This window comes from Euphorbia lathyris, chromosome 2 (assembly GCF_963576675.1).
Source record: "Euphorbia lathyris chromosome 2, ddEupLath1.1, whole genome shotgun sequence".
Classification (NCBI taxonomy): Eukaryota; Viridiplantae; Streptophyta; class Magnoliopsida; order Malpighiales; family Euphorbiaceae; genus Euphorbia; species Euphorbia lathyris.
In genome coordinates, this window is record NC_088911.1 from 20,320,134 (window position 1) to 20,333,609 (window position 13,476).

The 13,476-nt window shown below is 36.0% G+C and overlaps 1 protein-coding gene across 1 annotated transcript; it reads right to left on the reverse strand.

The window, feature by feature from the left end:
- Positions 1-802: 802 nt before the first annotated feature.
- Positions 803-7,173, reverse strand: LOC136217160 (nitrogen regulatory protein P-II homolog). The gene is made up of 8 exons (XM_066003748.1): positions 6,788-7,173; positions 6,629-6,674; positions 6,441-6,468; positions 5,628-5,715; positions 5,326-5,393; positions 4,902-4,971; positions 1,303-1,338; positions 803-1,187 (listed from the first exon to the last, which is right to left on the reverse strand). Exons 1-8 carry the CDS (start codon positions 6,972-6,974, stop codon positions 1,123-1,125), a joined length of 588 nt encoding a protein of 195 aa, XP_065859820.1. The 5' UTR covers positions 6,975-7,173; the 3' UTR covers positions 803-1,122.
- Positions 7,174-13,476: the final 6,303 nt, after the last annotated feature.

The window sequence follows — 13,476 nt, forward strand, 5'->3', positions numbered from 1 at the left end:
ATCGTTTTAGTAACCTGAGTGGAATTTTTATATTTATATTGCTTTTTTTACATCAATCATTTTTCATTGAATTAAAGCACCATTTGATCTCCGATCTATCCAAAATGTTGGTTTTAATTCTTGATCTATTATTTAGTAACATTTGTCCCCTAACCTATCAAAAATGTTATTTTTGCACCCTAACCTATTATTTGGTTATATTTACCCCGTGACCTACCCAAAATTTGTAAAATCTCAACCATTCACATCGGTTGAGATTTCACCAATTTTGGATAGGTCATGGGCAAATGTAACCAAATAATAGATAAGTGGTGAAATAAGTATTTTGGATAAATCAGAAGGCAAATATTACCAAATAATAGATCAGAGACCAAAAGCCAAAATTTTGGATAGATCAGGGACCGGATAATGTTTTAAGCCTTTTTCATTTTAATAAAATAGTATGTATTTCCTTTTATGTATGGTCGAATTCATTGCATAATGTACACCGTAAAAAGTATCATTTCTCACCTTTACAGAAGAAATTTTTTTAAATTCACCATTACATATCACAGTTGATTTAAATAGTTTGTAATTCCACATATGAAATGAGAAATATGGTGTTTAACATAACCTTACTACTCATAATAACACTCGTTACAGAAACAGCCATTTTTTTCCTACATTGAGAAAGGATTTACGTATACTGACAGAAGAGGCCATAATGCATCCACATGTCACAGCTGTGTCTTTGCAGGACCCAAAATGAAAAAATATCAATGGTCCATTGACATCTAAACCACCTTCCTTACCTACGCAAAAGGATCTCGAACATGCCATGTTTTATTAAGATGAGACAGCTAACTACACCCACTCTTGCTTAATATGTATATAACAAGACAGCATGTAGCCATGTACACCAAATTGGAAGCACTGAACCTTCTCTTCTTATTTTTGCACTTCCAACAAATTGGTTCTCTTTTCTTTTTTTTCTTTTTTTTTCCGGTTTATTCATCATAGAATACAAAGGGCATAAAATGATTTACAAGTACATTAGGGAGTATTTAATCCTCCAAGTATTAAATACACAAGTTTGATGCTAATCTAAGAGCACAACACATTGCCGTTCAAAGTTCAAACAACTCAAGCAAAAGAAGTCATGTCGGATCGGCCTCCGGTCATCCTCTCACCCTTCTCTCCGCGCTCACCTGGAAATTTCAAACATTACCAAATGCTTTTCACCTTCTATTTTAATCAAATTTCAAACTTTTAGATGTTCATTATATGTAATTAAGTTCTTAAGGTAAGAGCCAAGTAAATTACCAGTGCGAATTCTTATTACATCTGAAACAGGCACCACTGCACAACCAAAAGGAATACCATTACAACAAGCTTAATGAAATAACAAAGCTTTCTCATAACTGGAGGGCCATGTTATCTATATATTGAAGCTTAATATGCAAGTTCCAGTATGGGCAAATATAACTGCACAAAGTATTGACTAAATCAAGTACATTATGCAAAAGCATAACCACAATTGATGCGCCTTCACTCTCAAGAAAATAGCTATGCATCTTGATACCACATCAAGTAATAACAACTATCCGTAGTTGTCAAATCGAGATTCGACTTGTGAATCAAAATCACATTTTGTGAATCGTGACTCGTGAATTGAATAGTAAGATTCAGTTCAAATTCATAATACAACAACAAAGCCTTAGTCCCAAAATGATTCGAGGTCGGCTAACATGAACCATCATATAAAACTGTGAAATCAAGTCGTGTCAGCGACACAAATTCTCACTCCACTCTGTCCTGTCCACTACCATATTTTCCTCAATCCCCAATAAACTCATATCACTCTCGATCACCCTCCTTCAAGTTTGCTTAGGTCTTCCCCTACCCCTCACCACTACATCCCTTTGCCACTCTTCAGTCATCCTAACCGGCGCATCAAGCGCTCTTCGTCTTACATGGCCAAACCACCTTAGTCGGTTTTCCCTCATTTTATTCTCAATAGATGTAAACCCCTACTTTTGTCCTAATTATTTCATTACTCACCCGATCCTTTCTCGTATGACCACACATCCATCTCAACATACGCATCTCCGTCACCGACATCTTATAAGTGTGACAGTGTTTCACTGCCCAACACTCCGTACCATATAACAGTGTTGGTCTTATTGCCGTGCGGTAGAATTTTTTCTTCAATCTATTAGGCATGCCGAGGTCACAAAGAAAACCTGTAGTACTCTTCCACTTCGCCCAACCAGATTTAATCCTATGACCAACATCTCCATCTACTTCTCCATCCGTTTGGATAATAGATCCTAAATACCGAAAGCAATCCGATGCCTGAACAACTCTCCCATGTTAAGCTTAAAATATTATCAATTATTAGTCTAGATTGAGTTTATTAGTTTCTGTTGTTGAAGTTTTTAATGAATGACGATGAAGATAATTTGGTTCTGATCAACTGTTGTTGCACCACGACAAACTAAAGACGTTTTCTAAATGGGATGGGACTTGCGTATTGAAATTGGAAAATCATGTTAATATGTCTTGATTTATGAATTAATTATAATAATCTTATTTCTTATTCTTCAAATTTCTTATTGGTTTTTTTTTCCATTAATTTATCTCCTTCCTTAATTAGAGTTATAGTTTTCCTAAATAACAATATGAAATCTGTGATAATTTAGATTCGCACTATAGATCCGGCTCGAAATAGAGCTGAATCGACTTGAATCGTACGATTCGAATCGTGAATCATAAGATTCTGTGATAATTTAGATTCGCCCTATAGATTCAGCTCGAAATAGAGCTGAATCGACTCGAATCGTACAAATCGTGAATCGTAGGATTCTAATAACAAATGACCCTGAAATTACCAAGTCCACACAATATGGCTCGATGATGGTACATCAAACGTTCATGATACTACAGCAACATATTCTGGAAGGAGCATGCCTTGACCAATTTTGTTATTGGCCAATTACTCATGATCCTATGAGTCACCAGTCAACTGACACAACAACACGACATAATTTACAGACAACCTGACTGCCACGACATGGTTGCCACGATTATTATTTTTCTAACATCTATATTCTATATAACCATATGGAACATATGTTTAACATAACCCGATTTTGACATGATAATCCGAAATTGCCACCTCTAGACACAAGCAGTCATGAGTCAACAAAAGAATACCTACTGAACCCAGTTCCCCCCTATCCCACAACTGAAAGCTGTTGTTCTTGGCTAGAAGAATGAATCCGTAGATAAATATTTTGGTTGGACAGGTCATGTTAACATATTCATGCCTGCATAAAAATGTAGAATCCTCATAGAGTCATTGAGGCTAGCACCATTATCATGATAACTATTGTTGACGACATGATCTCAAGGATACTAAGTGAGATTGTACGCAGCCACACAAAAATCAAAATGATGTGAGAAAACACAAGTCTCACGAAAAAAAGCCAGCTAGTAGTCTTGTTGGAAAATTAGTTCCGGTCAAGAAAAGATAGCTCTAAAATTTACGATTCTCATGGTACGTATTTAAATTATTAAAGCTTTCTAGCAGTGAATTATGCTACCAAATAAACAACAACAACAACAACAACAAAGCCTTAGTCCCGAAATGATTCGGGGTCGGCTAACATGAACCATCATATAAAACCGTGAAAATCAAGTCGTGTCAGCGACACAGATTCGCTCCCTCCACTCCGTCCTATCCACTACCATATTTTCCTCAATTCCCAATAAACTCATATCACTCTCGATCACCCTCCTCCAAGTTTGCTTAGGTCTTCCCCTACCCCTCACCACTACATCCCTTTGCCACTCTTCGGTTCTCCTAACCGGCGCATCAAGCGCTCTACGTCTCACATGGCCAAACCACCTTAGTTGGTTTTCTCTCATTTTATTCTCAATAGATGTGACCCCTACTTTTGTCCTAATTATTTCATTACGCACCCGGTCCTTTCTCGTGTGACCACACATCCATCTCAACATACGCATCTCCGCCACCGACATCTTATGGATGTGGTAGTGTTTCACTGCCCAACACTCCGTACCATATAACAATGCTGGTCTAATTGCCGTCCGGTAGAATTTTCCCTTCAATCTATTAGGCATGCCGGGATCACAAAGGAAACCCGTAGCACTCTTCCACTTCGACCAACCAGCTTTAATCCTATGAGCAACATCTCCATCTACTTCTCCATCCGTTTGGATAATAGATCCTAAATACCGGAAGCAATCCGAGGCCTGAACAACTCTCCCATCTAGGATGATTGTCCCTGCCTCCCTACTCCTACGGCCGCTAAACTTACACTCCAAATATTCTGTCTTACTTCGACTCAACTTAAAGCCTCTAGATTCTAGAGTTTGCCTCCATAGTTCCAACTTCATCTCCACTCCTTCTTTCGTCTCCTCAACCAACACAATATCATCTGCAAACAGCATGCACCATGGTATACCATCTTGAAGTGAACTTGTTAGTTCATCCATAACGATGGCAAAAAAAAATGGGCTTAGTGCGGAACCTTGATGCACTCCAATCGTAATAGGAAACTCTTCAGTCTTCCCAACACTAGTACGTACACTCGTGCATACTCCCTCATACATGTCCTTTATGATGTCAATATATTTCCGCGAAATGCCTTTCCTTATCAAGGCCCACCAAAGTACTTCCCTTGGTACCTTATCATATGCTTTCTCCAAGTCAATGAAAACCATATGCAAGTCTTTCTTCTTATCATATGCTACCAAATAATCATGCAGATTTTTTTCAAAATAAAAAATCTATATCAGAACTTCCACTGCAGATCAGAGCTGTAAGGAGGAAAGGATATCGAAGAAAAATCAATCTATCACTTCACATAAATGGGTAAAGAAGTTTGTACACTTACCGAAAATCTTGCCATCTCCAATCTCTCCTGTCCTAGCCTCCTCAATTATTTGTTCTATAACAGCTTCAACCTAAGGATAATGGAGAACAATCAATGACAAAGGACTTGTTTGATAAACCACTTAATGACTTAAATTAAAATATTAAGCACTTATTTAATTGAAGTGCGTTTGAGAACAATTATTTTTCCACCACTTAAATTAATAAATTAAGTTAAAAAACACTTATTTTGGTAAGTAAAAATATTTAACTTAACATTTTAAGTTAAACATTATCAACTAATATTTTTATAATAATTATATCACTCGATATTTTCAACACTTAAAATATTCAGCACTTAATTTTCAGTTTTATCAAACAACACCAAAGTATTCAGTAATTTTGTAACTAAAGAATTACCATTTAGACTGTTCATATTATCGTACCTGGTCTTTGCTCACCACAATCTCCATCTTAACTTTAGCAACAAACTTGTCTTCAGAAAATTCGGAGCCTATAACCACCATAAACAATAGAAGGGAACAACTATAGTTTAATCACTTTATGAACCATTAATATGATGCAAATGGTAGTGAAGATACTGTTGCATCTGTATGGAAATCAGGTTGTCAAAAATGAAAGAAAGTAATGTCCATGACAGTACTATAATCAATTCATCACGCTTTCAGAAAAATGAGCATCTGACCAAAAGAGGAAACGTTGGAGAGTTCCAAAGTGAAAAGCTTACCACCCTGTCTCTCTGTTGAACCACCTTGAGCACCAAAGCCTCGCACATCTGAAACAGTGACACCTCTGATACCAATTTTCAGCAAAGCCTTCATTTAAATAATAGAAATAAGTATCAATACTTACATTGTGCAACTCGTCGTTTGCTAACTATGATGGCTTTTAGAAATTTAACAATTAGCTAGTGTTCCATTTATGTGCAAGTCAGACAATGCTGGCATAGAGCATATCATGGACAGCATCACAAAAGCAAAGACAATGGAAGTTGATGCTTGATCATGAAAAGAAAATAAACAATTGACTATATAGCCACCTCACATTTTAAGGGTGTTAGTTAATAAATGGGATGTCTTCTTCCTCATGATTATAAAGCAACATCATGCAATTGATAGTCACTATCCTTATAGATGCACTCATACATATTATGTTTATGCCTACTTCATTGTTCAGTTAAGGAAAAAGGGAAAAACAAAAAGTTAGAGCTTTTCAATTAACCGCCTAATCAGTACCATCTATAATATGTTTTGCAATGCAGTAACAGCGAAAACCCCTTTGACATTCAGAGAAACCTATGTAACGAAGGAAAGAAGCATTTTATTAAATTGTTACCCCTTTCAAATTTACGGAGTCCAAAGCAAAAGTATCTAGTGAATGAATTAGTAAAGCAGAAACTATAACTGGATGCCTAATGATATGGAATGAAATAACGAAGTCTAATTTTGAAGGGTTAAAGCTATTATGAGTCTTGCTATAAATTTAAAAATTATTTAGCCATTATACTCAAAACCAATGCACAAATTCTATAAGCTCTTACCGAGGAAACCTGTGAGACTCGCCAGGGCCTGTTACAATCCCATATCCAGCAGCAAGAAGGAAAGAGATGGAATCAGTAAGGGAAACTGAAATAAGTTCAGTTTAGCAAAAAGAGGTAAAGCTACTTCAAAAGGGATCACAAGAGAGGACAAAAAAAATTCAAAGATGATAATTGATGCGTGATAGAACCTGACAATTGCTTCCACTTTATAGAATTTGGCGTCTGGGGTATAGTCTACGGAAAATCAACAACGAAAACCATAAGATGTTGAAGATATAGAGTTGATTTGTCTCTAAATTAGCACAATCTAAGTAACACATTCCAAAGAAATAAACAAAAATCGATACCAGGGGAGCCTTGGGCTCTGACTGAAGGAACAATGGAAGCATATCTTGAGAGCTTGACCGTCGAGTTAAGCTGAGAAAATGGAGCATAGGAAAGCTTTGGAAGAATGAGGGTAGAAGGAAAAAGAGGGAGATCTTTGTTGAGAGAATGGAGAGAAGTAAGAAAGCCTAATTTGGCGGTAGTTGCCATTACAGTTGAATGTAGACGAAGAAAGGAACAGTGAATTTGGGTAGTATTCTACTCCATAAAAGCACCTTTCAACAAGCAGAAGCAGTGCCTGTGCCTCGTTTCTAACGATGGCTCGGGGTTTTGGGGCCTTTTTCAAATGCCACGCCTGGAATCTCTACTCTTTTGGGCTGGTGTTAGTTGAGGAAGGTTTTTGCATTCAATTTGATGTCATTTTTCTTAAAAAATGTCGTTTTATATGTAGGTTAGGCTGTAGAAAATTTAATGGTACCTGGTTTTCTTCCAGGAAAATTTTAGCTTCATAATAAGGTGATATGATTCTCTAAATTATCAAATTTAACTAGCTATTTAGAGAGTCACCACTCTAACAAGGTGAGATGGCTCTCTAAAATAAATAGCTAGCCATTTTCACTAGCTAAATTTGGCTAGTCTTTTTAACTAGTTATTTCTATTTTTTATTCATTCTTTCTCTTTCCTTTTTGTATCTTTTTTCTACTTTTTCTTTTTTTTCTTTAAATTTAATCATTATATAAATGTAAAAATAATATTTGAAGATGAATTATATATTTTTAAAAAAATGAATTATATCAAATAAGATTGATTTGAATAGTTAAAATTTCAAATCGTTTAAGTTAGATTTCAAACTGAAGTTTTAATAAACTAAAAAAATTTATACGCATAAGTTTTTATTTTAAAATCCTTAGAGTATCTCCAACACTAACTAGCTATTTGACTCTCTAAAATAATATAAAATATTAGTTTAGCCAAATTTAGCTAGCCAAATTTATGTTTTGCTCCAACCATACTAGCTATTTGACTCTCTATTTGATTATTTTATCATTAAAAGGCGTAACTTGATCAACATTTTCAATGTCATATTCGAGTATTAAAATATCGTCATGTGTTAACCATATAACGAATATGTTAACATTGCATTCAAATTACGTCAAATTTCATAAATTGAAAAAACAATTCAAATATAACCAAATAATATATCAAAAGTCAAATGACACAAAATTAGAGTTTCAAGCCATTACTTGTTGTTGGTCCCGTGTAATTAGTTCCAAGGGGGGTTAGGAACTAATGTAACTTTTTCGCTTAATTATACTGACTTAATCAATTCTTTAAATTACTTAACTTAGTTTTGGTCAGCACGGCCGAGAGAGACGTAAGACAGCTTTAGTCAGATACTGACTAGAACAGTTTTACTTGCGAGTTGGGAAATAACACTTAGGTCAGCTTCCAACTCAGCACTCTGATTACTCAGTGTCAGCTTATATAATTTATATCCTGAGTGATCTAAACAAGCAACACATACATATATATATTGAGAGAGAGAGAGAGAGAGAGTTAGAAATTACTCAGCAGACTTATCCTGGTTCGGCCTCACCGCCTACGTCCAGTCCCCAGAATCCTTCCGGGCTTTTTCAATCCAATACTGAGCTCTTTAAATGTAGAGCACAAACCGTTTACAAGGCAGTTGAATATGCAAGAGTACCTTCCTCTATTCGTCTACTCAACTCCACTAAGCGCTATAACCGAACACTTAGATTTTCTCTACCGCTGAGTACTAAAACCGAGTACTCAACACCACTCTCTCAATTTTTACAATTGATACAAACTTGTTCTTTCTAGATGAAGAACACTTTAGATGAATACAAATTCAATCTAGCTTTTACACAGAGATAGAAATTTGGTGTAAGATCTTTTTCTTATTTGAATATGCTTTGTATGTATGCTATTTTCTTTTTGTACTTCGACAAAGGATCCAAGTGAAGCACTTGTCCTTTTATAGTGAATTCCTGATGTGGCAATCATTTGAGTCTGGAAGTATCCGTTGAATTCAAACGGCTCCTTTCGTCATTCACTAGTCAGCATACAGATTTTGCAGGCCAATCCTATCATTTGAAATTAGCAGGCGTCAGGCTTGTCTTCTTCCGCCAGGTTCGTCTTCTAGCGCCAGTTTCATATTTTAGCTAACGGCCAATTGACCCATGCATCTCGAAACTGTCTCCGTGCGTAATTCCAAAGCTTCTGTATTGGTGCAGACAGTTGTCGGATCTTGTCTTTTTGCAAACGGATCATTCGCGCTGTCCTGGTGAATACTCAGCTTGACTCTAATAGACGTTGCCTTTGATCTTTGTCTCTGTCGAGGCTGAGTCATATTCTACTCAGCTTCTTCGGCCAGCTTCGTCTTCAAGCATTTGTTCTGAAGAAGACTTTTCTTCTATTATGTTGAGTTGTGTTCCACTCAGCTTCTTTGGTCAGCTTCATCTTCAAGCGTTCGTTCTGAAGATGGCTTTTCTTCTAATATGATGAGTCGTGTTTTACTCAGCTTCTGTGCCTCATGCTGACTTCATTCTGTCGTACTTTTTATTTCTGTTCACTTAAAATTATACTCAACATTGAACAAACACATTAGTACAATTAAACCAAAGCACTTAAATTTAATTGCCCCTTAATCATGGATTAACTTAAATAATTTTGTCAAATCAAAATCATGTGGAAAGGTGTTTCAACAAACTCCCCCATTTTGATGTTGGCAAAAATATTTAATTGTGGAACTCGGCATTGAGATTCCCCATGATTGAATCACTTTTCATTCTTCTGAATTGTCTCCCCCGTAAGGGTTGCATCTGTTGACTTAAATTAACTCTAAACCCTTTAAGATTTAATCGAGTAAAAATAAGACATGCCTATACTGACTTAGTTCAATTCTAGACCTTCCAAGATCTAATTCAGATGAGCCTAGGTCAGCTTTCAGAAGAGTTTAATGCTTGGAACATATAGTCTTTACTCAATGTGGCACATAGGTATCGGAGTTATTGTATGGGTATTTATATGTGCTGAGTATATTTTACTTGTATTTTCCTTATGTTCGCAAGATTTTTACTTTGTTCAATGTTTAGTTTAAGTATGACAGATCAGCATAGAATCATAATAGGTAAGCATCGCATATAGATAAGTCAGTTTTGAAAAGAAAGGATGCTTATATAGATAGTCAGCAACAACAAAAATGGAACATGCCAAAAGTTACAAGTCTAGGACTATTTTTAATCTATCTCTTTATATTGACTTGAAGTTTGCCTTTGCCTTTGGCAGATCTTGGTTGCTGATTTGGATTTCTTGGGTCAGCAGAAGATGGACCAGGCTTCTGCTGAGTTATCTCCCTTTGTCTCTACTGAGTTCCATCAGCGTGTTCTTTCTCGCCTGTTTTGCCAGCATCGGGATTGGCAGGAGGAAAGAAGATTCCCTGCTTTGTAGCACGAGCCAATTTGGATGAGTACATTTAAATGTGACTCGTACTTTCCCTAAGACCGTCGAAGACTGCCATGCCATCGGCCATAGTGGAAGCGGGGATCTTAATGTTGGCACTGAGCATACTTAAGAGATACTCTTGAGATTTCCCGATCCAAGTGATAGATTCTGTCAGTTTGGCATATGATTGATGAAACATCCTGAGCAGGGCAGTGTCATAATTTTGACGTTGAACATTGGTATGCCGAACCTGCTTAAGGGTAGATTGAGTGCACTGTAGAATCTCATTAGTCTTCACGATGTCAGTGTCCATTTCCTGTTTATTCAGGTTGAGGAGGCGAACAGCTTCACTAATCTATTCGATGGAACACTGGGAGGAGGAGGAGATAAGCTCACGAGCTCCGGTCAGCTCAGAGGTCAGCTGGGTGAAGTATTGATTGACCTCAGCAGAGGTTGCATAAGTTGAGTTCGCATCTGATAAGGCATTGAGTTGACCCTAAATGGCATCCATATGGTTCACCATCATCAGCTGGAGTTCAGCCAGCTTCACTATTGGTTTAGTACAATTAAACCAAAGCACTTAAATTTAATTGACCCTTCATCATGGATTAACTTAAATAATTTTGTCAAATCAAAATCATGTGGAAAGGTGTTTCAACACTTGTGTCATCACTAGGGGTGCCAACGAGCCTGTGTAGTTCGCAAACAGTTCGAGTCCGGCTTAGGCAAAGCTCGGTCAAAGCTCGGCTCGATTGGGCTCGGCTCGAGTTCGAGATCGGCTCGAGGATTAACAAGTCAAAACACGAGCTTTCTTAGGTTCGACTCGAAAGCTCGCGAGCAAACTCAATTATTTTTTAATTGTATTTTACCAATTCTTAATTATATAGATATATATACATATTTCAATAATTTTAATTTTTAAATTTTATTAAGAGTCATAAGTTATACCTTCCATTAATAAATTATCACAATTTTTTTTGGCCCATATCCAAATCCACCATGTTTTAAACTTGGGCCAAGCATAAAATTTTTTTATTTTTAGAAATTAAAATAGAAACCCTACTTCACCTAACTCGTTCGTTTCACTTTCACCTAACAGTCTCCTCTCCTCTCTAACTAAGCCGCACTTTCTCTTCTAAACCACCAACACACCTCCGCCGCCTTCACCTTCATATTCACCATCACCTTCGCCGTTGCGTTCCAGTCCACAGTTCATCACGGCAGGTTAGTCTTCATTCCCTCCCTTTATTATTCTATTTCATATTTACATTCCATAGCTTTTGATTTGATTTTAGTTCACAATATGCTTCTGCTTAGTGAATTTTTAAATTGTTTACTTCGTCTGAAGCATTATGGAAAGATCTGGCAGGTTTACTTGAATGAATTTGTTAAAAGTTTAAATTACCAAATTTCTTCTACTTTCAGTTTACAGTTCCTGATCTTTTGATCAGAAGAATGCTAGGATTTTTTTTAGCAGTAGCTACTACTATTCAGTTTTTTTTTCTTAAATTGTTTCGAAAGTCATGCGCTCTGGATACGATATACATGCTGAGATTTAGTATTTGTGGTTCTCATCTATTAATGAAGCAAATTACTGTATTTTTGTGCCATATCAAATACATGTCTGACTCTTTTTCTCTTGTTGAAGAAGAAATGAAGTCCTTAAATTAAACAACATCAAACTCATTTTAATAACTTCTTCTTCTCTAGTATTAACATTTAATAATAAGGACATAAGTAGAAAATGATTACATTCATTCTGGGCCTCATAGAACTAGACATAATGATCACCCAAAATCACAAAAAATAAACAACTTGAAAGCTCCCATTATTTCGATTTTGGTGGAAGCTCGAGCCACTATCTTTCAACACATCAGAATTCTGGATTTGTAGACCTCACAATGTTATATTCTTATTAGTTGTGTTTGTATTAACAAAATATATATAAACTAGTCTTTACAAAACGTGAGCCTCTGATGGTTTTTTGGATGTAAAGTTTAATTAGTGTCTGCTGTCTGCATTAATTAATTTATTTATTTTCAATATTTTGCACGAATAGTTACAGTTTATCATTACAGAAGAAGAATTGGTTTATATTCTTTTCATTTCTTAATGGTTTCAAGCATAAGTGAATGAATTGGTACTTCTCTCGGTTCATAGCAGATTTGGCTGTTTAAATTGTTTACTGCTTGGGTTTATTTAAAGTTCAGGGGAAGTAAGATTTCAAGTTAAATGGTTCAGTTGTTAGAAGTATTTTGGGGAAGTTAAATGGTTTAGTTGTTAGAAGTATTTTGGCTGTTTAATTTCATTTTTTTTATTTTGATTATGTGTCTACTGTCTTTTTTTAGCTCTATAATTAAATGGTTAATGGTTAATAAATTTTCATAGCCATAATATATATAATTATATAATCTCTTGGTTTATTGTTTTTTGTTACAGATAATAACTCTATGTGTACACCATCATCAATGACACCCGGTTCTTCTGTACCTACTGTGGAAGAATTCAATGTAAATGTTGATGATGAAATTCAAGATGATGTGGATGAAGAAAATGTAGAAGGTCTAGATGAATCTCAAAACGAAGTAGATGGTGAAGACCCAACCCATCCTTTCAAGAGAGTAAGGAAGTCTGAGGTGTGGAAGGATTTAGAGGAGCCTGTACTCGTAGGTGGAGCTTGGAAAACTAAATGCAAGCATTGCAAAAAAACTTTTAAGGTTTTGAAAAGCGGCACTACAAGTCATTTCCAAAGACACTTGAAGACTTGTGTACAAAAGAAATTAAGAGTGAAACAAAAAAATTTGATCAACTTTTTGCCAACTGATCCAAGTGGGGGGGCACCAAATGGTAGATTTGTTAGTGATATACGTGATGGAAAGTTTGATAAATTCATATTTAGAGAAGGCATTACAATTTGGATGGCTGTGGAAGAAGTACCATTTTCAATTGTGCGAAAAGACACTTTTAACGACATGATAAGGAGAGGAGTGCCCCAATGGACATCAGTTTCACGGTCTACTATAACAAGTGATATCGAAAAACTCTATACGACGGAGAAGAAGAAATTGAAGGACCAATTGAAAGACATAGATAGAATTTCATTAACCATTGATCTCTGGTGTGCAAGACCGCAAAGGATAGAGTATATGGTTCTTACGGGTCATTTTGTTGACCGTAATTGGAAGCTACAAAATCGAGTCTTGAGCTTTGTCCATTTACCTCCTCGAAAAGGCAAAGATATTGCAAA